Source organism: Ochlerotatus camptorhynchus, unplaced genomic scaffold (genome assembly GCF_037179485.1).
Source record: "Ochlerotatus camptorhynchus isolate MF236.1 unplaced genomic scaffold, CSIRO-AGI_Acam_v1.1 ptg000069l, whole genome shotgun sequence".
Taxonomy (NCBI): Eukaryota; Metazoa; Arthropoda; class Insecta; order Diptera; family Culicidae; genus Ochlerotatus; species Ochlerotatus camptorhynchus.
In genome coordinates, this window is record NW_027040559.1 from 186,419 (window position 1) to 214,234 (window position 27,816).

At 43.4% G+C, this 27,816-nt stretch overlaps 1 protein-coding gene across 1 annotated transcript; it reads right to left on the reverse strand.

Moving 5' to 3' along the window:
- Positions 1-8,006: 8,006 nt before the first annotated feature.
- Cln3 lies at positions 8,007-27,570 on the reverse strand. The gene is made up of 5 exons (XM_065216861.1): positions 27,123-27,570; positions 9,282-9,454; positions 9,059-9,217; positions 8,644-9,004; positions 8,007-8,582 (listed from the first exon to the last, which is right to left on the reverse strand). Exons 1-5 carry the CDS (start codon positions 27,345-27,347, stop codon positions 8,154-8,156), a joined length of 1,347 nt encoding a protein of 448 aa, XP_065072933.1. The 5' UTR covers positions 27,348-27,570; the 3' UTR covers positions 8,007-8,153.
- Positions 27,571-27,816: the final 246 nt, after the last annotated feature.

Consider the following 27,816-nt stretch of genomic DNA (forward strand, 5'->3'; position numbering starts at 1 on the left):
CAGCGACGACAATGACTACCGTGAGTAAATAAACGCATGCGAATCTCCACACACACACAAACACATGAGCTCGAAGAAAATTTGCAAGTTAGGCTAGCTATCGCTAGAAATATATCAGGATACCGCACACACGTTTAGGGAGAGCTAGCAAACAAACGAACAAAAATGGGAAGGAACAAGAGTCATGAATAAACCGTTATTTAGCCATAAAATAAATGTTGTTTTCGTAAAGTAAAAGCTTTCTCCGTAATGTTAATTTTTGTTGGTTAGATTCTTCACGTTTCGATCGTTCTATTTTGCGTTATTTTTTGTAGTATTTTTGTTGTAATTGAATTTACTCCAGGTTGGACTGCCTGGGAAAACAGGCTCCGCACTCACGTGTCAGGATCGGGGGAGGAAATCTGAAAGGGAGAGTTCCTCCAGTGATGATAATTGTGAGTGGGGTTTTTGTGTTACGGTAGAATGACGGTTAACTTCAACTTTCGTTTAAGACCATTGGATTCTCTTGGAATCCCTCATGGAATTTCAGTCTGCTGAATCGCTCTTAAACTAAATTTCGGTCTCTTCCATTCATAAACCCGCCCTGAGGTTGGGTTTCTTGCCGGGCAAATCAAACCTTGACGAGTGGTCCTCTTCGGAGGTGGCGCTTAAGCCACTCGTTTTTAGAGACAGGAAGCGTATTCGGTGGTCGAGATCTCGCAGGCTGAGAGGCGTGCGTTACAATGTACTGCTGATGTTGGAACCATTGGAACGCACTTATGCTATCGGGCACAGGGAGAAGCTCGCCGGGGATCGAAATTGGCTGCGGAGATCGTTGAATGGTGAACCGGGCAAGACAGATGCACTGTTCGCGGTGGTCAATTAAATGGGACGAAGCGGTGAAGTTGGCTAAGAAATGATCAGACGGATAATAAAATCTCGTTTACATGACGAACAGCCCGGAACATCTTAGTTCTGGTCCAAATAGCCAGAGTATTTTGGTTTTATTATTGACCTTCCGGGAATTAGTCCGTAGTCAGCTGTTCTTAATCATTTGAGCGATTGTCCTGGTTTTGGCAATTGGTATGCGCGGTGGTCCGAATGTGTGAACGCTGGCTGAATATTTTGTGAAAAGACATTGCGATGTGTGCTAATCCATGGCGGGCCATGATGGAAATTCACGGTCACGGTTTCAAAACAAAAATGTCAACAACAATGATTAAATCATTGCCAGTAACAGTGTTGCCAGTAACTTTAAAGTTCATGCATATTTAAAACCATGGATTACAATGAATGTGCACACTGTGTTTTGGCACACTGTGTGGAGTAACCTACTCCTTGTGGAAACCTTAAATTGTCTATTTCGTGGTGGAGTAAGTTTCGTCTACCAACACTACTATACATTCTTGTATCCATGATGAATGGCTGTTCATGGCTATTCAATATGTAAATGTAAACAATCGAATTAATAATCTAATCTAATGCATTTGCAAGTCATCCTATCCTTCAATTGTTGTCCTCTGAGCCCTTTATGTTTTACAGCCAATTCTCAAATAAATATCATCCTTTATTTGAAGGACAGTCATATGGATGCTCATCAGTTGGTTGACGAATTATTCAACTATAAGGAAATCATCAGAAATTCGACAGCATATTGTTAAAGGGCTCAAGCAATACAGTAATCAGTCGAAGTATTGCCAATTGACATGATTTCTGATATGCTTAAATCTAATTCCATGTTTGATGCTATTCAAACTGGTGTAAAATTTGCAAATAATATTGTCATTACTTTAAAATTCAGTAATGGATTTTAAAGCATTAAATATTGTAAATTGAATGCTCGATCTCTTAAGGATAATGAAGACGAGCTATTTTACTTTTTTAGAGTTCATAACGTGCATATTGCCGTTATAACTGAAACGTTCCTTAAACCTGACCATAAGGTTAAGAAGGACGCAAATTATTTGATTTATAGAAATGATCGTCTTGATGGACCCTGTGGTGGCGTTGCCATCATTGTTCATAGACGAATCAAACATAAAATTCTTTCTTCATTTGAAAACAAAGTTTTTAAAACTTTGAGAGTTTCTGTTGAAACAAAATTTGGACAACTTACGTTTATAGCTGCCTATTTGCCATTCCAATGCGTAGGCCAGAAAAAGAATTTTCTCAAGGGTGACCTCCAGAAACTTACCCGTCATAGGTCTAAATTCTTCATTATTGGTGATTTTAATTCAAAACACCGCTCATGGAATAATGCTCAAAGCAATTCCAATGGTAATATTCTGTTTGATGATTGTTCTGCAGGTTATTACACAATTCAATATCCAAACAGTCCAACATGCTTTTCTTCTGCAAGAAATCCCTCAACTATTGATTTGGTCTTAACTGATTCATGTCAACTTTGTAGCCAACTGGTTACCCATGCTGACTTCGGTTCTGATCACCTTCCAGTAACTTTTGAAATATCCCAAGAAATAATTTGTAGTCCCAACAGCTCTACTTTCAATTACCATAGAGCTGATTGGGAGCAGTATCGAACATTTATGGAATATAACTTCGATCCAAACATTCCTTTGCAAACCAAAGATGAAATTAATTATGCTCTTGAATCTCTGACTACTTCTATAGTTGAAGCAAGAGCTGCCTCAGTACCAAAATGCGAGGTTAAATTCGATTCAATTATAATAGACGATGATCTTCAGCTCTTGATCTGTCTTAAAAATGTCCGTAGGAGACAATATCAAAGAACACGCGATCCTGCCATGAAAGTTATCTGGCGGGATTTGCAAAAACAAATTAAAAAGCGATTATCTGCCCTGAGGAACAAAACTTTTGAAAATAATGTTTCTAAATTAGACCCGAGTTCCAAACCCTTTTGGAAACTCACAAAAATTTTGAAAAAACCTCAAAGCCCAATTCCAGCCAGCACAACCCTATTCGCAGTATGGCACAGAGTCACTTTGTTTACAGCGGTTGGAACCAGCGGAAAACATCGCATTTCACGCCGCTTCGCTGCAGAAAAATGGCGAAACCACGGATGATGCCACTGAAAGGAACGTTTCACAAGAAACAAAGAGTCAATTGATGAATCTACGTTACGGTCGACCAGCAGATGGAAATGATGTGAAAATGATAATGACGTTGGAATATTTTTTAGTACATCATCACTTTTGTGGTTTTGGATTTCAAACCTAGGTGTCGCATGCACTGGTGCAGTTTCGCGTAGATTCATCAATTGATGAATTTATGCGAAACTGCACCAGTACATGCGACACCTAGGTTTGAATTCCAAAACCATAAAAGTGATGATGTACTAAAAAATATTCCATACGATTTGCCAGGTAGCAAAACGTAATTATCATTTCCACATCATTTCCATCTGCCGGTCGACCGTAAGGTAAATTCATCAATTATTCGGGTTCGGGTTGATATGCTCGGCAATCAAAGTGTTTGGATCATTCTGTCCGTGACCTCCGCAGGGAGTCGTAGCAACCGGTGGAAACTAACGATTTTAAATTGGCTCACTACTTGACTAGCCTATTGGTCCCAAGAAAATCGATTAACGTACCCCATTCTAGTATAAATTCCAGTACTACACAATGTTTGTTTTGATTCGCTATGAAAGTTTGACAGATAAAATGAGGGGTTCGTGGATGTTCCTATGTTTCGAGGGTGCACCGATTAGCTTGGGACCGAAGATAGTACAAGAGCTGAGCCAAAAAGTTGAGCCCGTTTCTTCGGGACCTACTAGTATTAGAGTTACCTCTATGGTCGTAGTGCGCGCGGTTGTTAATTTAAAATCATTCGTGCGATATTTGCATGTGGTGAAGGTTAGTTTAAAGTTTGCTTCTCTAGATAAGGGACAGTTCGTGGAACGAACTGTTAACTTAGGCTAGTGATTAGAGAGCTGAATAGGAAGAAATACAGTTGCTAGAAGGAGGAGAAACGAGAAAGGATTCGGGAAAAGGTAAATTTTCTGTTCTGACAAACAAAATCATTGGTAGTGGGAGAAATTGTGACGTCCATGTAGTAACTGGAGAGGTAGGTCCATCTACTGGGCCTTTTTCTGCTTGTTTCGATCAAAGTCCGTTATTATCTTCCCCAGCGGAGGTCATTTGAGGACAACGGAGACCGAGAGGACTGAGGCGGCCCAGCTTCCTTCCGACCGAGCGGCTGAAGAAAGACACGTGGTGTTGAAAGCACTACTCTAGTCGACGCCATTCTACCGGAGAACCCATCCACTGCCTGTTCCATCACGATCTGCATTCCCCGGTCGGTCCCAAGCATCGCCGCCGTATCACGGGCGGCCCAATAGCCACCGCCATCGCTATTCCACGGACAGTCCCGGCATCACCACCGGTTCAAGGATAATCTCTGCAACACCATTGTCGCCTAACGGCCAAGCACCACCGTAGCTTCACAGGCGAGCTAAACATCATCGCCGTTCCACGGGTTATTCAAACCACGTTTTCATCGCGTCCAAGGTTCGTCCCGCCTTAGGAGCCAAGTACCGCATCGCCGCCGCCCAACGGGTGAGCATAGCATACTAGCAGCGTAGCCTTTCCGCGAACGCACGAGCTAGCCCCTCCATCGAGGCCCGCCATACTATTATTATCTCCTTACGGGTGAGAACGCCATCTTTGTCGCCATGGGAGCGATCGCTGCATCATGATTATGAGGTAGAGGAATGATTCCTCTATCATTTGGTATAGTTTTTTCATGATATTGAGTTTTAATTCAAGAGAAATTAGCAATTTGTTTACAAAAGCAATTACGGCCAAATTTCAAATCTGTCCAGAATTGTGAGATTTGTGCTATTAGTGACCCTGGTGTTAGCGAGTTAGTTTTAAGGGATACCATTCTTTTGAAATAGCGTGTAAAGTTCTGAACCATTTGTCGGTTTTTTTTTTTAACTTTTGGTTAAATTTTGACCCGGTGGGGGGGGGGGGAAGTGACTGTCAAATACGAACAATCGTCGCCTACCTCGCCTCCAAACGACAACAAAGCCATAAGTAAAAAGGTTATCTCCGAGGGGGACGAAAGTCCCAGATTTATTCAAATGTTGCCAAAACTAGTTCGAAAGTTCAATTAATCGATTCATAGTCGGACAAATCCATTGTATCGATTATATCGGATATAATCGAGCTTAAATCTCTAAAAACGGATATCTGTTTCTATCGTTCACATCTCTGTTAAAGGATCACATCTCTATAATTATCAGGACAAGTAAAGGTGACACCCGTTTGTTTATAAGAAGGGAACATCGCGAAATCTCGACCAACAATACAACAAGGCGAATAAGCTTTTGTAATCAAACTTTTAATGCTCTTTCCTCGTGAACCGAAGCTTGCCTTGTCAAACCACCAGCACCATCAGGAAGGGGGAATTCTCTGCTATTCGATAGTGGTGTTCGATTGGATAGATGAGCTTCGGTATGCGAGATAAGGTCATTACAATTTATTTGATCCGCCCTTCTGTATTGTTGGTTGAGCTCGAAAATCTATGTTCTAAAACAAATCTACAGATAGAGCTGGAAGTATTGCGTAAAGTGGACCCTACACAGTTTGTAATGACAATAATCGTATTGTCAATACATTTTATATTGACGTCAATACATCGGTATTGAAAATATTTCTGTATTCACATCATCAATATTATTGTCAATACTTGTAAGTATTGACAGTATTTCTTACCGTGTGGGGTTCGCTTAACAGCTTTTGTAAACAATGACTTCTCTCGATGATTACTAGGAATTCAAGGCACGCCCACACAAACCAACATAACCATCATGTAAAGGAAGTCTTCTAGAAATATTTGAAAAAGAGGAACTGCATTCATTAGGCCTATTCTGCGCGGCGTGTGAGGTGAGATGACTCGCTGTCACTAGTGAAGTGACAATTGTCACCTCGGGTGAGGTGATTCTCCGTTTGATTTGCATGGAGACTCACCTCACCCATTGTCACTTCTCCATCCCTTCGTCACTTCACCTCACACGCCGCGCAGAATAGGCCTACATCTTTGCCTTGGGTATAGTCGCTTCAAGATCACGGACTATGATTTGGACTACCCTGACATCCGGTGAACATAAGCATCGATACGGCATCTATGGTTTGGTCAAGTTTGGCCATCAAGCTTGAAGGGTTTGAAACAATCACAAAAGCAGGTGCCCAGGAAAATACGCTACACACTAAAAATAATATCAGCATAATGCTCGATAATTCTAACACATTCAAGATTATCGATGAATAGTGGATGAAATCGGTTTATTCAAAGCAAATTCGAGAAATTCAGCAAATTTTATTTAAATTCGTTAAAAGAAATATAGAACAGATTACTTTCGTCCCCCTCGGTTATCTTCCATTTAATTCCACTAAATTCCACTGTCATTCCCACTAAAGAACTCATCAAAACCTAAATTTGAAGATCACAAGTATGAAAATTAAACTACAATGTGTAGAATCGGAACCTACCTAACTAAAAAACCAAAGATTTAAGTAAACTAAAGGAGAAAAATCGATGCAAATCACTAATAAGGAAAAAAAATCCCAAAGGCTTGGTAGCCACCATAATGAAGTAATGAAATTGGGTTGTTACTTCACGATTTGTTGGTGTTTGGAACCAAAGTCACGTATAGAAAATGAATTAGCGTAAACAGGTGTGGCCCAGTAAATTTGTTGTCTCTTTCGTTCTCCAGCCGATTAAATGGATGACGGAGTTTGACGTCACACTCCTTCAACCATTTAAAGAACGGGAGAACGATAGAGATGACAAATTCACTGAGACGTGTTTAATCATCTCATTGATGAATTTTCAGTAGGCCGTTGCACATTCCGCCCCTGATTTGGCTTCTTTTTTTATCTGGGACGTGTTCTTCTTCTCTCGCGGAAACGACCTTGCAAAAACTATTTCATTATGGGCGACGCCGTCGACTGTCAAAACACAAGAAAATGGTTCAGTAAATCGATATTCGACCGAAAATATATGAGTGGGCAATCTTAAGGATTATGCCGATCTTGTCCGTTTTGACTTACTTCAGATGCAGCTGAGATGATTGCCCTGAGCAATGATGACATTTGCGGATCCTGTGTTGGTGCCGCTACGGAATTCAACATTCTTCGGATCCCGGTAGCAACATAAAATGAAAATTTCTGGTGACTCATCCCGAGTTGCTTCCACCGGCAAGGTATATGATTCGTTCATCATTTTCCCCTTTAATACAAAGAACAAAATGTGTAAATTTTTTCTTAGAAATATGCAATATTTGTAGATTTTTCTAAAATCTCCATGCTACAAAACAGAATTATCCACCACCGATGGGCTGGCATCTGTTCAATTTGATCGAGGAAAGTAGTACCCTATTTTCTCCCCCTTGAATAAAGCCTATAGAACCTAGCCTCTTCCAGATTTCAATAGGCAATCAAACCGGAATTCCCGCTTTCCAACAATAAGGAAACACAAATCCAGCAGGAAAGAGTAGCTACACTCTTTCCATCAACAGCAACAAAAAAATACCTCCGCTTTTGATTCGATCGGCTCCGTTCATCGGCCCGCAATTCAATCAGTCCTCCATCCAACCCCATAGATTCAATTTCAAACACGTCAGAGCAAATGTATACACATTGGCAACAGGAGTGAAGTGAATTTCCATGAAAAAGTTCATTCCGAAGCCGTTCTATTATGACTCAAGCAGTTCCTGCTGCTGCCCCATGCACGGGAACTACAATCCGACAAAATTGCTGCCAACACCTAACGAAGTAAAAACTCACTTTGCATAATTTCAACCTAGTTTTAAAGTACCTTCCCCCGGTTGGAGTGGAGTCCATTCCAGATTATTTTATTTTTTTCATCGAGCTCCGCAGTGTGTTTGTTGTTTGGTGACAAGCTTGTTGTTTAGCACTTTGATAGTTTTATCAAAATAGTTTTCCCGTCCCCCACCCCTGCGCGCACTACCGAGGGCTGTCACCAGCGGTGGCCCTGGCACAGCCAAATCAGAACAAAACACTGCATGCAGCGCAGCGTAGAGGTTAGGTTGGTCGTAAAGTTTTATTATTGTTTCACAGCGAGTGAAAATTTGTCTCCTACAGAAGTAATTATCAGTTTGTGTAAAGCTCAGTTCTATGTACAGAAAAGGGGAAATTTTTCTACTGCTAACGAGAGAAAGTCACGCAAGTTTACTGCAACCGATTGGGCAGCGGCAGGTCACAGATGGCGTTGTGCGACGGAATTGCCGCAATGCCAGCCAGTGCGATACCGACCGAATCCGAAATGGAGGTAATCATCATAGCATACTCGCGCCGTGCCTCCGGGACTTCGATCTGCATCCGGTAGAAGGTGTTAACGTAGCCTCCGCCACCGAGAAGACCTTCCCACAGAATCAGCACGAAGATGATCCAAATCGACGGGCTAAACATGTAGACGGCTTCGAACGTGAAGTAGATCACGTTGACAAACTGCAGCACAGCCATGATCCAGACGTGCTTGAACTGGACAATGTTAACGGATGAACGGGAGACGAAAACGCCGATCTGGTACAGGACCTGATACCATCGGTATTGCGCCGACTGATCCAGGGTGCTGTCCGGGAAGTAGACTAGTTCGAACTGGAATTTGAAAGACATTGAGGTAAACAAAAGAAGACGATTGGCACGTTTTATCGCTTACCAGTCCCTGGTTGATGAAATACTCGAACAGGTACACCATGATGAGCGGGATCATGTAGATGAACAGCGATGGAATGTAGTTGATTTTCTGCCGCCAGTTCTCCAGTGGGCGCTCGTTCTCCGGAAGGGCGCTGTAGTCCACGCCAGGTTTCGCGTTCTCGGGATTCACTTCCTGCGGATCGCGGCTCGTGTCTTTTTGGCGCAGCAGGAGCCAGAACGAGGCGGCTTCGAGCGCAGGAACTACCAACATGACGAGCATGGTGGCCTTCGGCGATAGACCAATCGCGGTAAGGCCGGTGTACGACAAGGCACCAATCACTCCGGCACCCCCTGTTCCGGAAGACCACGTCGAGATGACGTTCCTGTAAACGAAGGATTATAGTATGACGGCACTGGATAATGTGCAGGTTGCTTACTTGTTGAAGTAGCTGGCATAGGCAAGGAAGGTGGCTTCACCGAGACCCGAGCTGAACGAAGTACAAATCACACCGAGGAACAGCATCCAATCGATGTTGGCAAATGCCACCAGGAGGAATCCGGCCGCAGCCAGCATAATACAGGCGGATACTCGAACACTGCAATAGAAAGGCTTCGATCAATTTGCATCCTTTGAAGTACACGAACCTTCACAATGCATACTGTTTCCACAGCGGCAAGAACGATGCAACCAGTTTCACGGACAGGGCAGGCAGGATGTCGGCCAGCAGGATTGCACCCGTGGACAGTTTGTTGCAGGGCCGTTTGTCATAGGCGAAGGTGAATGCGTCGTCCGACGAGCGAAGAAGGGTCGAATTGGCAACGCTGTATTCGTTCTGCGGAAGAAGAAAATTGGGATTGATATGTAGTCTTATTTGTTTGATATAGTTAATTATAGTCACTTAGTAGGACATGTCACGAATGACCCAATTGTGTTATTGGGTCATTCGTGACATGTCCGGTGATGAGGTTTGAACTCGTGAATCAGTATGAGAAAAAGTTGTTGGCGTTATTTCTCGAATACTTTTTCGAAGGGACGTATCAGCTTTTGTAAACAATGTGGAGTGACAATGAGCACACCTTCATATGTAATGTGCATTGGCACCATTGGCACACCCCTCATCGATTGCTATACCTCCGTGAGCGCAAGGTACGAAAGAGAAGAAGAACACAGTGACAATGAAACCGCACTAATATCGACTGAGTAATCGTTGCTCTAAGACTGTATAACGTTTCACCTGAATAAAACGTTTTCCATTAAAAGGCATTTTCTCCGCGTGTGTTTAATCTGATTCCGAAAGTCCTCACCTGTGTGTCCACTGTCCGCCCAATCTGCCATCAGGATATGGGCCCAGGATAGATCGGAAAAGTTGAAAACAGAAAATTTTTCGGGAGTGCGCGTTCCGTTGTTGTTTTTTCCGCTGCAAGCGATGTTCGGCCGGGAGAGCTGAAAAAGTGCGCGTCATTCGGTTCTGGAAAATTTGGTTAGTTTTTTCTTCCATTCGCGGAAAGACAAAAGTTGCCCTCTGGAAGTGAGGTTATAACCAGAGGGGTTTGCGTGTGAGACACGAAGATTGTTTTTTGTTTGTTTACGAGTGCATGCGTTTGTATCTCGGTTTGTGTTACAATGGTCCACGCAAGATTTGCCATCCCGAAATTGAACGGGCAGAACTGGCAAACGTGGAAAGTGAAGTTGGAAATGTTGCTTTGTCGAGAAGATATTTGGAACGTTGTAGCCGATGATGTTCCGGCCGAAGCAGACCGTACCGCAGCTTGGAACAGTGCTGATCGGAAGGCAAAGGCAACGATCGTGTTGTTGTTGGAAGATAGTCAACTGACTTTAGTGAAGAGCAGTGTACATGCGCGGGATGCTTACCACGCATTGAAGGCATACCATCAGAAGACGTCGCGTTCTGTTCGCGTATCGCTCCTGAAAAGGCTGTGTTCGTTCAACCTCGTGAAAGGCGGTAATTTGGAACAACATCTGATCGATATCGATGACCTTTTCGATCGTCTCGATACCACCGGAACAGTGCTTGATAAGGATGCAAAAATTTGTATGATGCTGAGAAGTTTGCCCACATCATTTGATCATCTGGTGTCTGCTCTCGATAGCAGGTCGGACGATGACATCTCGATTGACGTCGTCAAGGCTAAGCTTATGGACGAATACCATCGAAGGCTTGAGCGGGAAGGTTGTACCTCGAGTAGGTCAAAGGTCGAAAGAGCGATGCGGTCGTCCGACGGTAAGCAGAACGACAAACGTGTGTGTTACTTCTGCAAGAAGGAAGGCCATATGATTCGCAATTGCAGAAAGCTACTAGACGTGAAGAAACACGGGGAACATTCTGCGCCAACCGGCGGCAAGGGCGGTGGTAGTGCAAAGGGTGGTGAAGGTCGAGGTGGTCGAGGTGATGGTGCAAAGGCGAAAGCGTCCCACGGTGAACCACGGAATGTAGCGTTCACTACTGAAGAGGGCGAGCAATCTGCGTGGATCATCGATAGCGGGGCAAGTGCCCACATGACGAACAACAGAGCGTTCTTCACTTCGCTAAAGGAGTTTTCCAGCGGATGCATTAAAGGGTGTCCACGATGAAATTGCCACACACAAAATTGATTCGCAAAATTCGAGTTTTCATCCGATTGCCATCAAATTTTCAGGAATTGAGAAATAACTATTAAACTTCATTTTACCATTTTACTCGTATTTTATTTACAGTCCATACGCAAATGCCCGCACCTTGGCCTTAACTCGGCCATAAGATTCTGCACAACCTGTGAATCAACCGTTTTTTGCATGTAAACCCATACTTTCTTCAGTTCCTCGACTGTCTTCACTACCTTAGGTCGTTTAAGAAGGTGCTGCTTCATAATCGCCCAGTACTTCTCGATGGGGCGGAGCTCCGGAGTGTTGGGAGGGTTGAACATTTTCGGCACGAAATTGACCTTATTGTCCGCATACCACTTCAGCACGTCCTTGGAGTAGTGGCATGAGGCCAAATCCGGCCAGAAGATTGTTGGGACGTTGTGGGCCTTCAGGAGAGGAAGCAGCCGCTTCTGGAGGCACTCTTTTATGTACACCTGTCCGTTCATCGTGTCCTGGGTCACGAAAGGTGCACTCCGCTTCCTGCACGTGCAGATGGCTTGCCAAACCAGGAATTTCTTCGCAAATTTGGACATCTTCTGAGTGCGGACATGCTCCGGCATCCCTAACGGAGGCGTTCGGATTTCGGTTGAAGGCCCCAACTACGCGGTTGTGATTTTTGGTGTTGTACGGAATACTTTTTCCTTCACTTCTGGGCTTCCGATCGGTGGTCAACCGTTCCTCGAACCGCTTAATCACTCGCGACACCGTGGAATTCGCGATTCCCAACGTTTTAGCGATGGAACGATGCGAGAGATCCTTGTTCTCGTGATGAATGCGCAAGATTTTATCACGCACGAGCTGTTCTTTCGACTCCATTTCCGCGAGTTTTGATCACAGGACTTTAAAACTTGCAGGATGTAAATAATGCACTATGAACTAAATCCAACCAAATTTTCATTAAATTCTACCCAACGGTTAAAAAGTTAGAGCAATTTCATAGTGTGGCAATTTCATCGTGGACACCCTTTACACTGGCGGACGGGAAGCAAACACAAGTGCTTGGCGAAGGAAGTGGAGTGTTGTTCGGCCTCGATGGCGAAGATGAAATTGTGAAGATTGACATGAGTGGTGTGAAATTCGTGCCTGGACTGTCTACGAGCCTAGTTTCTGTGGGTAAATTGGCACAAAAGGGACTAAAAGTGTTTTTTGATGAAGCAGGTTGGCAGATCGTTGACGAGAAGAAAACCGTTATAGCGAGTGGAGGTCGCTATGGTGGTTTGTATCACCTAAAGGTTGCTGGTTTATCGATGAAGGCTTCTGTGGATCAGCACAAGTAAAACTGCCAGCACCAGTGGCATCGCCGTATGGGCCACCGTGACTGGGCAGCGGTTGAGAGAATCAACAAGGAGCAGCTAGCGACCGGCATGACGGTAAGCGACTGTGGGTTGAAGCTAGTTTGTGAGTGCTGTTTGGAAGGGAAATCAGCTAGGGCTCCCTTTCCGGCGGTGATAGAGCGAAAATCATCCCAAGTGTTGGACATCGTGCACACCGATCTGTGTGGCCCGATGAAGACAGTCTCGCCTAGTGGAAATCGGTATGTTATGAACCTCGTAGATGACTAAATACAGCCGGTTTAATGTAACCTACTTGCTCAAGAACAAATGGGAGGCCACCGAAATTATCCAGGAATATGTAAGATGGGTAGAAAATTTGTTCGGCCGTAAACCTCGGGTCATTCGGTCGGACGGAGGTGGGGAATTTGATAATAGAGAGTTACAGAAATTCTACAAAGAAGAGGGCATCAAAGCACAGTTTACCGCCCCCCAACTCACCGCAGCAGAATGGGGTGGCCGAGCGTAAAAATCGGTCGCTCACCGAAATGGCAACATGCATGCTGCTGGATGCGAATCTGGACAAGCGCTTTTGGGGCGAGGCCGTGCTCACTGCTACATACCTCCAGAACCGGCTACCATCGAGATCGGTTCAGAAGACTCCCTACGAACTGTGGTGGGGAAGGAAGCCGAAATTGGGGCACCTACGAGTGTTCGGTAGTGTGGCCTACGTCCATGTGCCTTCAGTGAAACGGGGCAAGATGGATAGCAAGGCACGAAAGCTGGTTTTTGTCGGCTATTCGAACGAGCACAAAGGCTACCGATTCGTTGATCTGGAGTCAGACGCGATTACGATTAGTCGCATCGTCAGTGGAAATTCCTGTTGTGAGTGAACCTTCGTGCGTAGAAGAGTTTGCTGATGAAGATGAGGAGAAAAAGGCAAATAATCACGACGAAAATGGAGCTTCGGTTGACTCAGTGCAGGATGATTTCTATGAAACGGATGAACAAGGTCATGAAGCTGACGCTGACCTACGGAGATCCGGAAGACAGAATCGTGGTAATCCGCCGTGGTATCTCGAAGATTACGTGTTTGATGAAGTCGTCGGATTTGCTGTCAGTGCTTACGAGAAGCCGAACAACTACAAGGAAGCTATGAAGGAACCGAAGTGGCGCAGAGCCATGGAGGACGAGCTTGACACGTGCCAGTGCTTACGGACAGAGAGGTGCAACCGCAGATCGAAACACATCGATACTCGTGAGCGTTTCGTCCATGAATTGTGTGAAAGCAAGCAGATCGAGCTTAAGTATTGTTCGACGGAGCTGATGGTAGCGGACATATTTTCAAAACACCTTGGTCCGCAGAAGCATGAGCGTTTTTGTCAAATGCTCGGGCTGAATAACAGTGAATGAAGTCGCGTCTCATTGAGGAGTAGTGTGGAGAGTGACAATGAGCACACCTTCATATGTAATGTGCATTGGCACACCCCTCATCGATTGCTATACCTCCGTGAGCGCAAGGTACGAAAGAGAAGAAGAACACAGTGACAATAAAACCGAACTAATATCGACTGAGTAATATCGACTAAGACTGTATAACGTTTCACCTGAATAAAACGTTTTCCATTAAAAGGCATTTTCTCCGCGTGTGTTTAATCTGATTCCGAAAGTCCAATGCATTTGAAAATCACTTTGACGTAACTGGTAGCTCGTCCACGCACACTAACACCACTATCAAGTAGGGCAAATGGAAGTAACGGAGTCCAGCATCCGTAAAAATCTTCTTTTGACAAGTCAAACACATGTCCCCGGACAAAGTTGCCACAGAAATCGCCGCCGGAAGAGAGGATCGGTTTACCACATCGGTCCTCGATATTCAATTATCGAACATTAAAGCCGCTGGTTTATTCGCCATGTAGCATAAACCACGACAGGACTGCAGTAGCAGAGAGCAAGTCTGAATCCATCCATCCACCCATTCATCCATTCATCCAACCGTGTGCGAACAAAGTGGTCTGGGTTAATATAGTTACCCGTGCTACCACGCCGGTGCCACGGCCTGCTGCGTCGGAATTTAATCAAATATTTACAACCATCCCACTTCTGATGATGGCTTTGCAGCTTTGCACACCGCGTGCTCCGGGAATAAGGGAATAAGGCTCCCTTGGGGGGGGGGGAAGGTTACCGTTTTACCACAGAGCACGGGAAATTTAATCGACTATGGCGCACACACATCCACACCGATGCGAAACATTTACGAGGAGGAATAAAATGTTGTTCAGTTGTTTACATTTCAAATGATTACATTTTCGGTTCATGTGATATCAGATGCGGAGTTGATTTTGACATCTATGAACAGCAAATGGATAGGTTTCTGTTTACAACCGCGCTGATAAAGTGATGCATGGCAGTAAGCTAAACAAGACCACGCTACGATTCAGTTTGCATAGGGATAACGTTTGAAGAGTGCTGCAAGTATCGTACGTGAGTGACTGATAAGTGATACATCAATGAACATCACGTGTTGATTAGTGCTGCAATGCAACAAAGTTTGCAAACAACAAGTACGCAGCCAGAAAATATGACAGCCGAAAATTCCCGAAGCAAAGTTCATTCCAAGTAGGCTAGACTAACAACAACATATTCCAACAATGCAGAAACCCGTGCCGAAAGCAATCCCGCAAAATCCTTCAATTGACCAATTGAGCTGTCCTACCGATAAAGAAATATATAGCCATCCATAAAAAAGAGTCCGCCCAGCTCCTACGCGTTTCCATATCTAATCTAATGCGAACCGAGCTCGCCACCGAACGAACATTGCGTTCCATTGAGCCGGCCATTGGCACCGTCCATTGTCAATCAATTGCGCCCTCTATAGTGGCTTAGCCATCAGGCAACCGGCATCGGTGTGATAACGAAAATCACCTGACTCCCCTAACGATTCCGCCAATTCCGTCGCTAAACAGTGAGTTACATTATTTAAAAAAAAAAAATGGCAAACCCTCAAGGAACTCTTCAAAACAAGGCCTCATTCCTTTGAACCTGCGGCTGCGACGTGCCACCCCCGTCGCTTGACGTGATGCGAAATTCAATTACCGATTGTCTAACCCAAAACAAAAACAACATCCCTGCATCAAAGTGCGTGCACGCGGCCTTTGATTTGACCCGTATGCTGCTGCCGGCTGACTTGCACTCACTCGGATGAATGCATTGGGAATAAATTATCAGCTCGATTGAAATTTATGTCCGTGGTTGTGGCGCATGGTTCGGTTTAGGTTCCAAAGGCATTCGAACGGAAAATCGAAGCTAATTGATAATAAACGAAGTAATTGATGGTCGGAATTGCCCTTGCGGACGCCATCAATCGTGGGCGTGGGCTTACAATCAACCGCGGGATAAAATTGATTGAGCTCAACTGCTTTGAGAGCAAACAGTAGATTGGGTTTTGTTGGGAAAAAATATGCCTTTCATTTGAAAACAATCAATGCCAGCTTTGGCAGCAATGCTTAATTTTAATGTTGGGTCACATTTTGCAACATTTGAGTAACTTTCGGTTGGTGTGTAATCACCAAATGTGCGGTATTTACATTTACCGTGTTAAAAAGCTGTCAAAAATCATGTTCGTCAACAGTTAGTTACTAAAGTATTCATCGTGATCGGCTGGGAAAATTTAGGTTTATATTTTCTTGATTTTGTGACGATAATTGGGTTCTTTAATTTTGAAAAATATATCGGTTATTATATATCATCTGAGAGAGCTTCGTTTTCTGAGCATAGCAATATTTTTTTCGAGCTCACACGCTTTCATCTCGATTTTTAAATCAAGATTTAAAGCAAAATAATAACTTCACTGTTTGACACTAAAATGACAAACTGACAGCTCTCTCTAATACAAAGTGACACCGAGGGGCGCTAATAAGGTAATTTTTGCAAATGTAATCGTACTTATTTAAAATACTTCCAGTGTACCAAAATTGATGAAATTTTGGGTTTGGGTTCCATTTTTAATGAAGATTACGAATATGCATTTACCTCAGTACCCTTAAAGAACCCAATTGCTGAAAAAGTGAAGACCAAAAAAAACTGAAAATCATCGTTGTTTATCTGTCTCCTATACATCATCAATAATATAATCCACTGCGACCGTAATCGAGCTACCAATCAGCTTTCCAGGGGCGGCGGTGTACTTATTGCGATAAAATCCAAGCATTCATGCACATCAGTTTCGCTCGAGAATTGCGACCGTCTGGAACAAGTGGCTGTGCGCATCACTCTGCAGCACCGCTCGCTATTCATCACTGGAAACTATCTCCGTCCTCTCTCCAGTCCGGATTTATACACGTCTCATACTACTGCACAACAGACTATCTTTGAGAGATCCTCGAACGGCGATATCATCTTGGCAATGGGTAACTACAACCTTCCGTTTCTGAGTTGGACTTTCGACGAGAACGTGAACGGTTTTGACGTAGGACTACGTCTGTGATTTCTATATGGGGGTACACTTTGTGAAAACTGAAAATGGAACATGTAACAAAATTATGAAAGATTTTGAACGTTAATAACTCAGCTTCCCCTGAACCAATTTCAATAATTTTATCACCAATCGATCAGAAATATTTCTACGCATCTGTGAAATTTAAGACTATCATTTTTCAAAATGTCATGTGCAACTGTTGCTATGATAATTAAAATTATCAGATTACCCTAACACAGATTTCAAAGTTGAATTTCATCCGGTCTTACCAAACGGTGTTTTTTCTGTGCTCTTCGTGAGTCGCTGTGGGCCATCTATGTCAAGCCCGTCATACTAAAAAGTATAAACAGAGAGAACCCCGCTAAAATTCCTATTCCCACACCAAACACAAGCTCCTACTGCAGTTAACAAATAAGATTTACTATATAAGACCACCAATGCTTACAACCCCATAGGGCTGTCCCTTGTAGTTTTTTACCATCAACCGTGTCCACTGAACAGGAACTGGCTCTCACTGTACCGATGTTCGCTAGCAGGCTAATCCAAGTCAATACACTGTCTAATTTGAATGGAAGACTGCTTGACTTAGCCTTCATCAGTGATCCGGATAACGTTAACCTTCTTGAGCCTCCGGTCCCTTCACTGGATATCGATCATCATCATAAGCCATTCATCTTACGACTTGATGCCGACTGCAATCCGCCCATGATATCGGACTGTGATTCGTATCCACCTGAATTGGATTTCAGGCACTGCGATTTCGGCTCGTTGAATAATGAACTGTCCACTATTAATTGGCAACAGATTCTGTATGGTGTTTCTGTCAACGCTATTGCTGACCAATTCTACGACAATCTGTATGAAACACTCTATGCGCGAGTTCCTCTCCGGAGGCGTGTTACGAGGTTAACCTCCAGTGCAACCCTGGTGGAGCCCTGAGATACGTAATTTGCGGAACGTATTGCGTAAGTCACGCAAATGCTATTTCAGTACCAGAATCAACGAGAGCAAAAATAGTCTCCGATTAATCGAAACGAGATACAACGGACTGTTAAAGTCTAGCTATGGGGAGTACGTCCAGCGAACGCAAGCGAATCTGAAGCAGCACCCATCGGCGTTTTGGAAGTTCGTGCAATCACAACGGTCAATCGTATTCCGGACATAGTTGAGTTTAACGGGATCGCTGCTAGCTCCCCTGTCGATGTTGCTAACTTGTTTGCGAACTTCTTCCAATCAGTTTACAACACAAATTCACCACCTCTAAAGCCTTCAAGTTTCGATCGCATTCACGAGTACAACCTGAATATCCCAACGTTGCGCTTCTCATCGGACGACGTTATGAAAGCCTTGAATGACCTCGATGTTTCTAAAGGCCCTGGCTCTGCTCAAATATTGCCCACGCTCACTCGCTTCTCCGATCTCCTGCATATTCAACCGTTCGCTGAGCGAAAGATCATTTCCCAATGTTTGGAAGACAGCTTCAATTGTGCCAATCCATAAAGCGGGTAATCGAAACCGAGCTGAAAACTACCGTGGAATATCAATTCTCTGTTGCATTAGCAAGGTCTTTGAAACCTTAGTGCACTATGCTCTGTACAATGTGGTTCAGCACCACTCTACTACTACAAATTTGCTGTGCTACACTTTAATACCAACAATCAATACGAAACTAACGATTTTAAATTGGCTCACCACTTTAGTCCCAAGCAAACGATTAACGTACCCTATTCTAGTTGAAATTCTATTACTACACTATGTTTGTTTTGATACGCTATGAAAGTTTGACAGATAACATCAGGGGTGTGTGGATTCATGCAGATTATGCAGGGGTGAGTGAAATAGCTTGGGACCGTTGTTCTGGTACTGAGTGAGCCAAAAATAATAATGATTTTCTTCGGGACCCAGTGGTCTTAGAGTTACCTCTATGCTAATACTCTGTTTCGAGAGCTTGAAGCCCGGCGACAGGTTTACTCCATTTACATCGACTTTTCAAAAGCATTTCAAAAGCCATTCCTTCGTTTCGATCAATTCTGCACGCTCGAAGGCCTTTGCAATTACTTCGGGAGTACCGCAAGGAAGTGTGCTCGTCCCAATGCTGTTTGTCCTTTTCGTCAACGATCTGTGCCTTCAGATTTCTTCATTTAAGCAAATGTTCGCCGACGACCTGAAGATGTTCAGAGTCATCGCGACCGTACTCGACTGCCTTGCCCTGCAAAATGACATAAATTGGCTACTTCTATGGTGCCAAGAAAATGGTATGAGTGTCAACATAGGAAAATTCAAGGTGATGTCGTTTTCCCGTCGGAGCACCACCGTAAACCACCAATACACAATTGGATCCGTGTCATTAGAGCGTGTTACCTCAATTTGTGATCTTGGTGTTACTATTGACTCGAAGTTAAGATTCAACGAACATGTTGCACTTGTCACGGCTAAAGCTTCTACGGTTCTTGGATGCATTCGACACTATACGTGGCAGTTTACAGACATTTTTGCAGAAAAAACATTGTTCTGTACTTTGGTACGTAGCATTCTGGAATACGAGGATTTCGATTTTGTGATTAGCAAAAGTACTTTTAAAAATATCATCAATCATCAATAATTCCAATAACATCCTCCGCCAGAAGTACCACGGTGTTCGTTTTCTTCGCTCTAGACGTCACGGTTGTTCCTGAGGTTCCCGAGAATTACTCTACATCTTCCCGAAGTTATTCTAGATGCTTCAGGTGACCATTCCAGCAAGGATTACAGATGTTGCCAATTTCGGAGGGTTACAGTTTCCGATGGAGATACCATGCATATCAGAAAGATTCCCTGACAAAAATTTCACACGCTCCCAATTGAGATTTTGGATGTACAAGCGGTTCCAGATGAGGTTCCAGATGGATATTCCAAGCGCTCTCGAGGATAATTCCCGTAGCAGTTCATGGATGCGCTTCCAGACGTACCCAATGATTCAAACAGTGCCTGATTGACGATTCGCTATTACATATTTCAGTTCCCGATGAATATTCTAGGCGGTCCGAAAGTGATTACTAACATTAGGTTCTGCAGCGTGACGTCACGAATGAACTCAGTGTTAATCGGCTGAACCGTGGTACTGTTTACAAGCACTAAATTAAAAATATTTTAAAATTTCCGAATTTCAACTTGCAAATTGTCGAGGAACAACGTGGTGAAAGGATGTTGCTCGTGGACAATGCAGAAGTGTGGTTTACATCTCACTGCATTCTGAAAAATTATCGAGGAAATCTACCCAAGAAAAAATCGACTAAATCCACGTAAACAGTACCACTGAACTGTCATCAGATTGAGGTTAACCCCGACGGTGCAAAACCTAATTCTCTACGTGGATTCAGACCGTTTACGATGGAGAAAACAGCGCGAAATGATTCCAGATATTCCCATCGAGAACATCAGGTGAACCTGAAGCAGTATCGTCGTTTTACGGGGCTCGAGTTATAATACGACTTGGTTCCTAAGATATCGGTGGTCAAAACAAGAATCAGCCAGGTGATCTACGGCTTTGTTCCCTGGTACACCACAATGTCCAGGAATCCAGGTGTACACCGTGCTTGGTGGGGCTTGCATTATCGTGGCCTGAATCCAAGGGTGCACCGGTGCTTCGGATGTGAGAGCCTGGACTACGCTATACGAATCCGTTGACACCAGTATCGGTTTTTCAGCCGGTGTCCTGGCGACTTGGAAAACCGCGGCGGCTTCGACGGAGAAACCCAGCCCAGTAGCAGGCGCGCAGGCAACATGATATACCATGACAGTGGGCCCAGCACAGCAAAATAAACTATTTGAGCCCGGGACATGCTGCCTACTGTCAAACGCAGCTGTTGGCAGAGAAGGCAGCGGCTTTAGTGGCGTTAAGACGATGCCGGAAAGGAATAATTCCAGCCTCCACACACGCAGCATAAGCTGGGGTGAAGGGCAGGAGACCCGATACTGTTCTGTAACGTGCCAGTGCGGTGTCACTCCCAGCACTGATGAGACCCCCCGTCTCCAAGCCTCAGGGTCGGCACACGCTCGGGAGAATTCCGCGAACCAAGAAAACACTCAAAGTTCACTCAAGACAAACTCCCACTTTATTCGCTTTGATGACACTCACTTCAAGGACGGTCTCCCACTTCCTTAGATGTCTACTCTTACCTTGTGCTAGCACTACTCTTCTTTTGTCTTCAGAGCCCCTTCACCTGCCACTGCCGTCGTCGTCGTTCCTCTCCTTCCTCTGGTACCGCATCACCTTCTTGGGCCAGGGGTGGACGCCTCTACCTGTCCAGTACGCCCCTCGAGTATGGTGACGGACTCGAGGTTTCAACGAACCACAAGGGTAAGTTGGCTTGCCTGGATTGGTGGCGCACACTGTAGCTGAGGGATCAGATTCTGGAACTGCGATTCGGACACACTATTGGCGATTGGCGTGGTGGACTCCGGAAAAATTCGTTGAGTTCACTGGCGTTACGGTAAAACCGCGAGGTCCTGGCTGTCCAATGGTATGTGGCAGCTTCCTCTACAACTTCTTCAACTTCAACTTCCAACTTAGCTCACTTTAGCACTTTAGCTTTAGTTTTCACCTTGAAACTATTAACGCTATCAAACGCTATGTGACCGTAGTCTATAATGATCACCAGGCTTCTGACTGTGCCTCTTGGTGGACGGTGACCCCGAACCGTGACCGTTGAACCGTCGTACGTGCCACGAATTCTCCACGCAATGGCCCGATTACCCCACCCCTATGGACGTCCATTCATGACTACACACAGCGTGCTCTGGTCGTGGCTAGTGGCATTGTTCTACAGTTTATATGGAAGTGTCTCCTACTGGCTGCGTTCGTGACGATTCTGAGACGTTTTACCTTTTAAGAACATTTAAACATTTTCTTAGAATTTAATAACTAAATATACGAAAACTACACGCGATTAATCTCACCAATCTTGGACGCAACGCTTACACTTGTTACAGAGTAAAATGCGTTGTTTTTCGTTGCTTTCCCATTTGAGTGAGGAGCGTGTTCCCACCATCAACGTCTGTAAAACAGTTGGAAAAACTTTTGATTGACGATTGGTATTAAATACCTATTGAAACAATTCATAAACCGTACGATTCAATTCCCAGACGAGTCCAAGGCTAATTCTTGCTTCCGAAAAAATCTTTCTCAATGTTATTATTGAATTTTCATCGGTGTATACGAAACTTTTCATATCTTTTCATACCGTCACATCTTACATGTTGACGAAAAGTAATGAAAAAATAGCTGTCGTACGGCATGTATTGGTGTAAAAATATAATTGACCCATGCTATAGGTTCTCCAGGGGCATCTCGATGGTTTCGAAACTGGCCAATATGGTCAATAATCCACTTCTACAGAAACCTATTTGATGAAACATCACGAAGAAAGAGCTGTTGCACGGCACATTTTGGTTCAAACATGTAATTGTCCCCTGCTAAAGGGATCCCTCCCCCAGAGACATCCCGGTTGTGCGGAGGGCAGCCAATCTAGTCAATGATCCAATTCAAGTCTTTAAAAAGTCTTTTGATGAAAAACCGTGAAGAAAGAGCTGCCATACGGAATTCTTTGGTGTAAAAATGCAATTGTCCCCTGCTACAGGTTTCCGTGGGGCCTCTTGGTGGTTCAGTGAGCGGGAAATGTGATCAATGATCCAATTAAAGTTTATAGAAAGCCTACTGATGAAAAACCATGAGAAAGAGCTATCGTATGCCACAGTTTGGCGTAAACATGCAATTGTTACCTACTGCAGCTTTCCCGGAGGGCATTTCGGTGGTTCCGAGGCGGTCAATGTAATTAATGATCCAATTCAACTTTATAGAAAGCCTACTGATGCAAAACCATGGAGAACGAGCTGTCACACGGCATGTTTTGGTATAAAAACGAAATTGTCCCCTACTTATGGTTTCCTGGGGGCATTCCGGTTGTTCCGATAGTGGTCAATGCGATCAATGATCCATTTAAAGCCTATAGAAAGCCTACTGATGCAAAACCATGAAGAAAGAGGTGTCGTACGGCATGTTTTGGTGTAATAATGGAATTGTCTCCTACTACAGGTTCCATCGGGGTTACTCCGGTGTTTCCGGAAGTGGCCAATGTGGTCAATGATCAATTCAAAGTCTATGGAAAGCCTACTGATGCAAAACCATGAAGAAATAGCGGGCGCACAGCATGTTTAGGTGTAAAAATGCAATTTTTCCCTACTACAGGTTCCCTCGGGGGTACTCCAGTGATTCCGGAAGTGGTCAATGTAGTCAATGATCAATTTAAAGTCCATATAAAGCCTACGGATGAAAAAACACGAAGAAAGAGGTGTTGTACGGCATGTTTTGGTGTAATAATGCAATTTTCCTCTACTACAGGTTCCCCCGGGGGTACTTCGGTGGTTCCGGAAGTGGCCAATGTGGTCAATGATCCATTCAAAGTCTATAGAAAGCCTATTGGTAAAAAACTCTGAAGAAAGAAGTGTCGCACGGCATGTTTTGAGTGAATGAAAGAACTGACCGCACTCAGAACCCTCCCTCAGGACCGATTCCAGGGAAATGGCCATATCTTGGTTGATTCTGAGCCGATTTTAGCTCTTGGTGCGTCATTTGCTTTGGAAATGATTCTATTTTTGGCGTATGAACAAAAAACACAAATTAGTAACGGACACTCTGAGAAAAACTCATCACAAATTTAGCAATTTAGACATGCCCTCAGGAAACCCGGAATATCTCCGGTATCCGGTAACCATGGTCACTTCCATTGCCCCATCATAAAATTTGATTAGTTTTCTAGTCGAATGTTTCTTGAAGATTGAAAATCGAACAATATTTAACGAAGTTACAACAGTCCAAAGTTGGACAAAATTTTGCTAGTACCCTATATTAATTTCTCACAACCCCTGTAAGTGTCCGGATTTCAAATCATAGAAATATTACTGTACTAATCACCCCAGTTACCCACTCTCTTCACACCAGTATCAGCCAATCAACCGGCCATTTATCTTAATGAGTTAGACCTGAACTGGGGGGTTGACATTGAATTATATTGATAATACATCACATTTATTGATAAGTGATTCAGTTGGCTGCTGCTGTCAGTACGCACCATCAGCCTGGTGTTACCTAGGTCGGGCGATTTTCAAGTACAACGGAGGCAATGTTCTACTATATATAATTAGCGAAGCAGAAGAAGCTTACAATCGCAGCAAGCAGGAACAATTTAAACGACATGATAAGAACCGTCTACACGACCAATGAGAATAGCTCAGCTTGCGAGTCACTTCTACTCAGTTGCATGAGAAATTTCTATCAGCTGATGTTACTCAGCGCTTAGTAACCTCAGTTTTTAGAAATGGAATATTATTATTACTGATGGCTTTCAAATTTATTTACCTTTCCGTGCGTACCGTAAGATTTGATAAAGAGAAACAAATCGTTGAGATATTGTCAAAAGTCTAACACTGCTTCTTGACGCCAAACTCGGCCTACGGATTCTAAACTCCGCCTAACGCATTGAAACACAATTGAAACGACAATGAATTCACTTCGGCCTATCGGATGAAGATAAAAATTGATTCGGTCGGAGCGCTTCTTTTGTTTTTGGGAGTTATGGGTGCAAACGTTCATATGACGCGTTCTCATTGACTTCGTACGGTAGCTTATTAACTAAAGTATCGTACCAAACGCATAATTGACTTGTTAACTCTGAAATCATAGATTTATTTAATGTTTTCTGCTCGATAGGCCCAAAATGGGCGATTAGGCCGAAGTAGTTCTCTACCCTATGGCGAAATTCACTTTTATTTAAAAGCTCATTAGAATAAATTACTCTCTGTATGTCACATTGCGGTAATAAGGCTGTCCACGAGGCAGTTGCGATCAGCTGACTTTTTTGTTTACCAAGAACTTTTGACAGATCACAGTAGTAGTGGCAGTTTATTCTCATATGAATTTCTGCTTTGTTTATGTTTACATTCAGCACCATTAACACTAGATCACTCACACACTCTAGATTTCTAGCTGTCAGTTCCACTGGGAAACGTCTCTTGGATCACCTTATCCAACTCATTGATATGCAGGGATGCCAGATTCAAACACATTACATATGAATTTCTTTTGAAGACTTTTGAAGACATCTGTCAATATTTGAAAATTGAAGAAAATTTGGATGCACACAGCTTATGTTACAAGATAAAATCTTAACGTTTGACTTCTTGACGAGGTTTCAAAATAGTCGTCGGAAAATTTAATTATTGCTCAGTTCTAAATCCGGAGTGATGTGAGATTTGAGCGAAATTTCTTTTGTAAACAAAGACGTCAATTGCCTATTTCTCTTAAATTAAAGCTCAATCTCATAAACAAACTACACCAAATGATAGAGGAATCATTCCTCTACCTCATTGCGTTATTAGTTTTCGAGATTGAGCTTTTATTCGAGAGAAATTAGTGATTGACGTGTTTGTTTACAATGTAATTACGCCCAAATCTCAAATCATTCCGGAAATAGGAAAGTGCCTCCATGCTGTCAGTAGCTGTGAGATGTTTTTAAATAGTGATCGCAGAAAATTTTCAAAATCTGACATCTGAATTTTCGTTTTAGAATTCACACCATGCACTTAAAATGGTTATCATTTCCAATAAACCTGCTTGATTTAAAGATTGCGACAGCATATTCAAAAGTACCAAAAGAGAACACATGTTTGAACAATAACAACTCTTGAATGTTCCATAAATAATAAAGGAGTTTCCAATTAAATATTTATAAACAAATAAATAGAAAAAGTGATAACGGTTTTACCAACGACAACATATTTTCTAAAGAAACTTTTTAATTTTCAATTGCTACTCTCCACTGTCTATTGTTCATTGTCAATAGTTTAGCACCAAGCACGTTTATTGATAATTACACATTAAACTATGGGAGATTTCCCTTATTTTAGTGATCGTTTTTTAGGCTGTCATTTTTTTCAAACCTGAATTCATTTTTTTTTTCAAGGTCCTAAATCTTGAAAAAAAATTAGGCTTGCTTAGAAACTGACCAACCCACATTATTACAACCCTTTCGAGCCGAACCCACTCAATTGTGTTACCTAGTGATGTTTCCAGAACAGTTTTTATGTATTTAATGTGGTTTGCATTTTGAGATTTCAAAATGACTAATGGAAGGCATCAGATTCCTTGTAAATAAAGTCATCAATATAATTTACCATCGTAATAATGCTTGAAACAAAATCCTATGAACTTTTCCCCCGTCACAAAAGGGATAATCGATTAATTATTTAGCTAAAAATATCTCCTATCAACCAATTCGTCAAAAGCCACTGCTAAATGTCGTAAAGAGACCGTAAAATTCATTTATAACCTGTTAACATGATTCTGTAATTCAATCAACATAACGTAACTCAGTTCTAATCAAACAACCGAGTTTCACAAACGTGCTAAAAAATCACACGTTTGACCTCTAAACATCTACCATCAACGCATTAATATTCAAACACGTTTTAAAGACAGCAGTTAAAACCGGGGATTCACCTCCAACACCGGGGTTTTTTTCTCTTTCCACATTTCTATCATTACCTACTTACAAGGGGTGGGACAACTTGGCACAAGACATCAAAATATGTTTTGATTTTTGCCTTTACTTAAGGATAGACTCAAAATCCAAACGTACAACATTGCTCAGCACAAAAAGTTTACATGTATTATTGTTTGAACATACTTTTATGTTGAGTTGTTTTGCCCCTTGCCTACTGATCTATTTTGTTTTGATTCTCATAGGGGAGGACATTCCATAATGCATCCCTGGGCTAAAATGGCCCGGTGCGATTTTTCGTTGCTTTACCACTACTAATTAAATTCAATACTTGATAATGGGAAAGCCACGAAAAACGGCACGGGTCCATTTTACCCCAGCAGTGCGTTTTGGACCATCCTACCCTACACGATCGTGCTGCGCTCACGAACCACGCAAGGTCACCTCAACTTTCCATCAGAACTCGCAGCTGATGGTTCTTTCTTCGTTGGCAAAACAGAATTCTACGCATTTCGTTTCCCTTTGTTTGTCCTCCCAAATATTATCGCGCGTTGGATGAATGTAGGTACTTACAATCGATTTCCCATGGTCGCCGTCTCCGCCGTCCAGTTCTTTGAGAATGTCGTGCGCGGCCGTCAGCATTACCACGTAGCCATAGTTATTGCACAAGCCCAGGATCCAGTAGGCCACGAGATCCCGCCACAGACCCCGATCGCGCGGCCTTCGGTCGTCGTTCAACGAGCGCTCGTCTTCGTCAACCGTCGTCGTCATAGTGCCAGCGCTATCGTCCATCGTCATCGCTTGCTTTGTTTTCAAAAAAACAATATTTCGTCGATCGATCGCCTTTCACACGATCGGAAATCGGAACACTGCCACGTTAACTATCCCAAACTGTTGTAGACAATGTAAAGACACACTTCCAATCAAAACGATAATATTGACATTTTATTCACGGAACCGATTCGCGGGAGGGTTGGTGAGTCAAGTCTTCCAACAACACACGTTGATCGCGACCGCCGACGACCTACTCGTTCAACCGTTTCGACTAGACTAGGAGGCTGATCGACGAAAGAATGGCCGAATGGCTCCTATCGCTCGTCACGGCTTTGTTGTTGAATGGCTCTCTTTACTTTGTCGGTACGGGTACATCGCCTGCTGCTAGCGCGGAGAGCCGGGTGTGCTGCACTGCGTGAAGTAATCAGTCGTTCTCGGCCTTATGATTGTGCCATATCATTATCAGACAGCTTGTCAGACACCGGGCACCGCA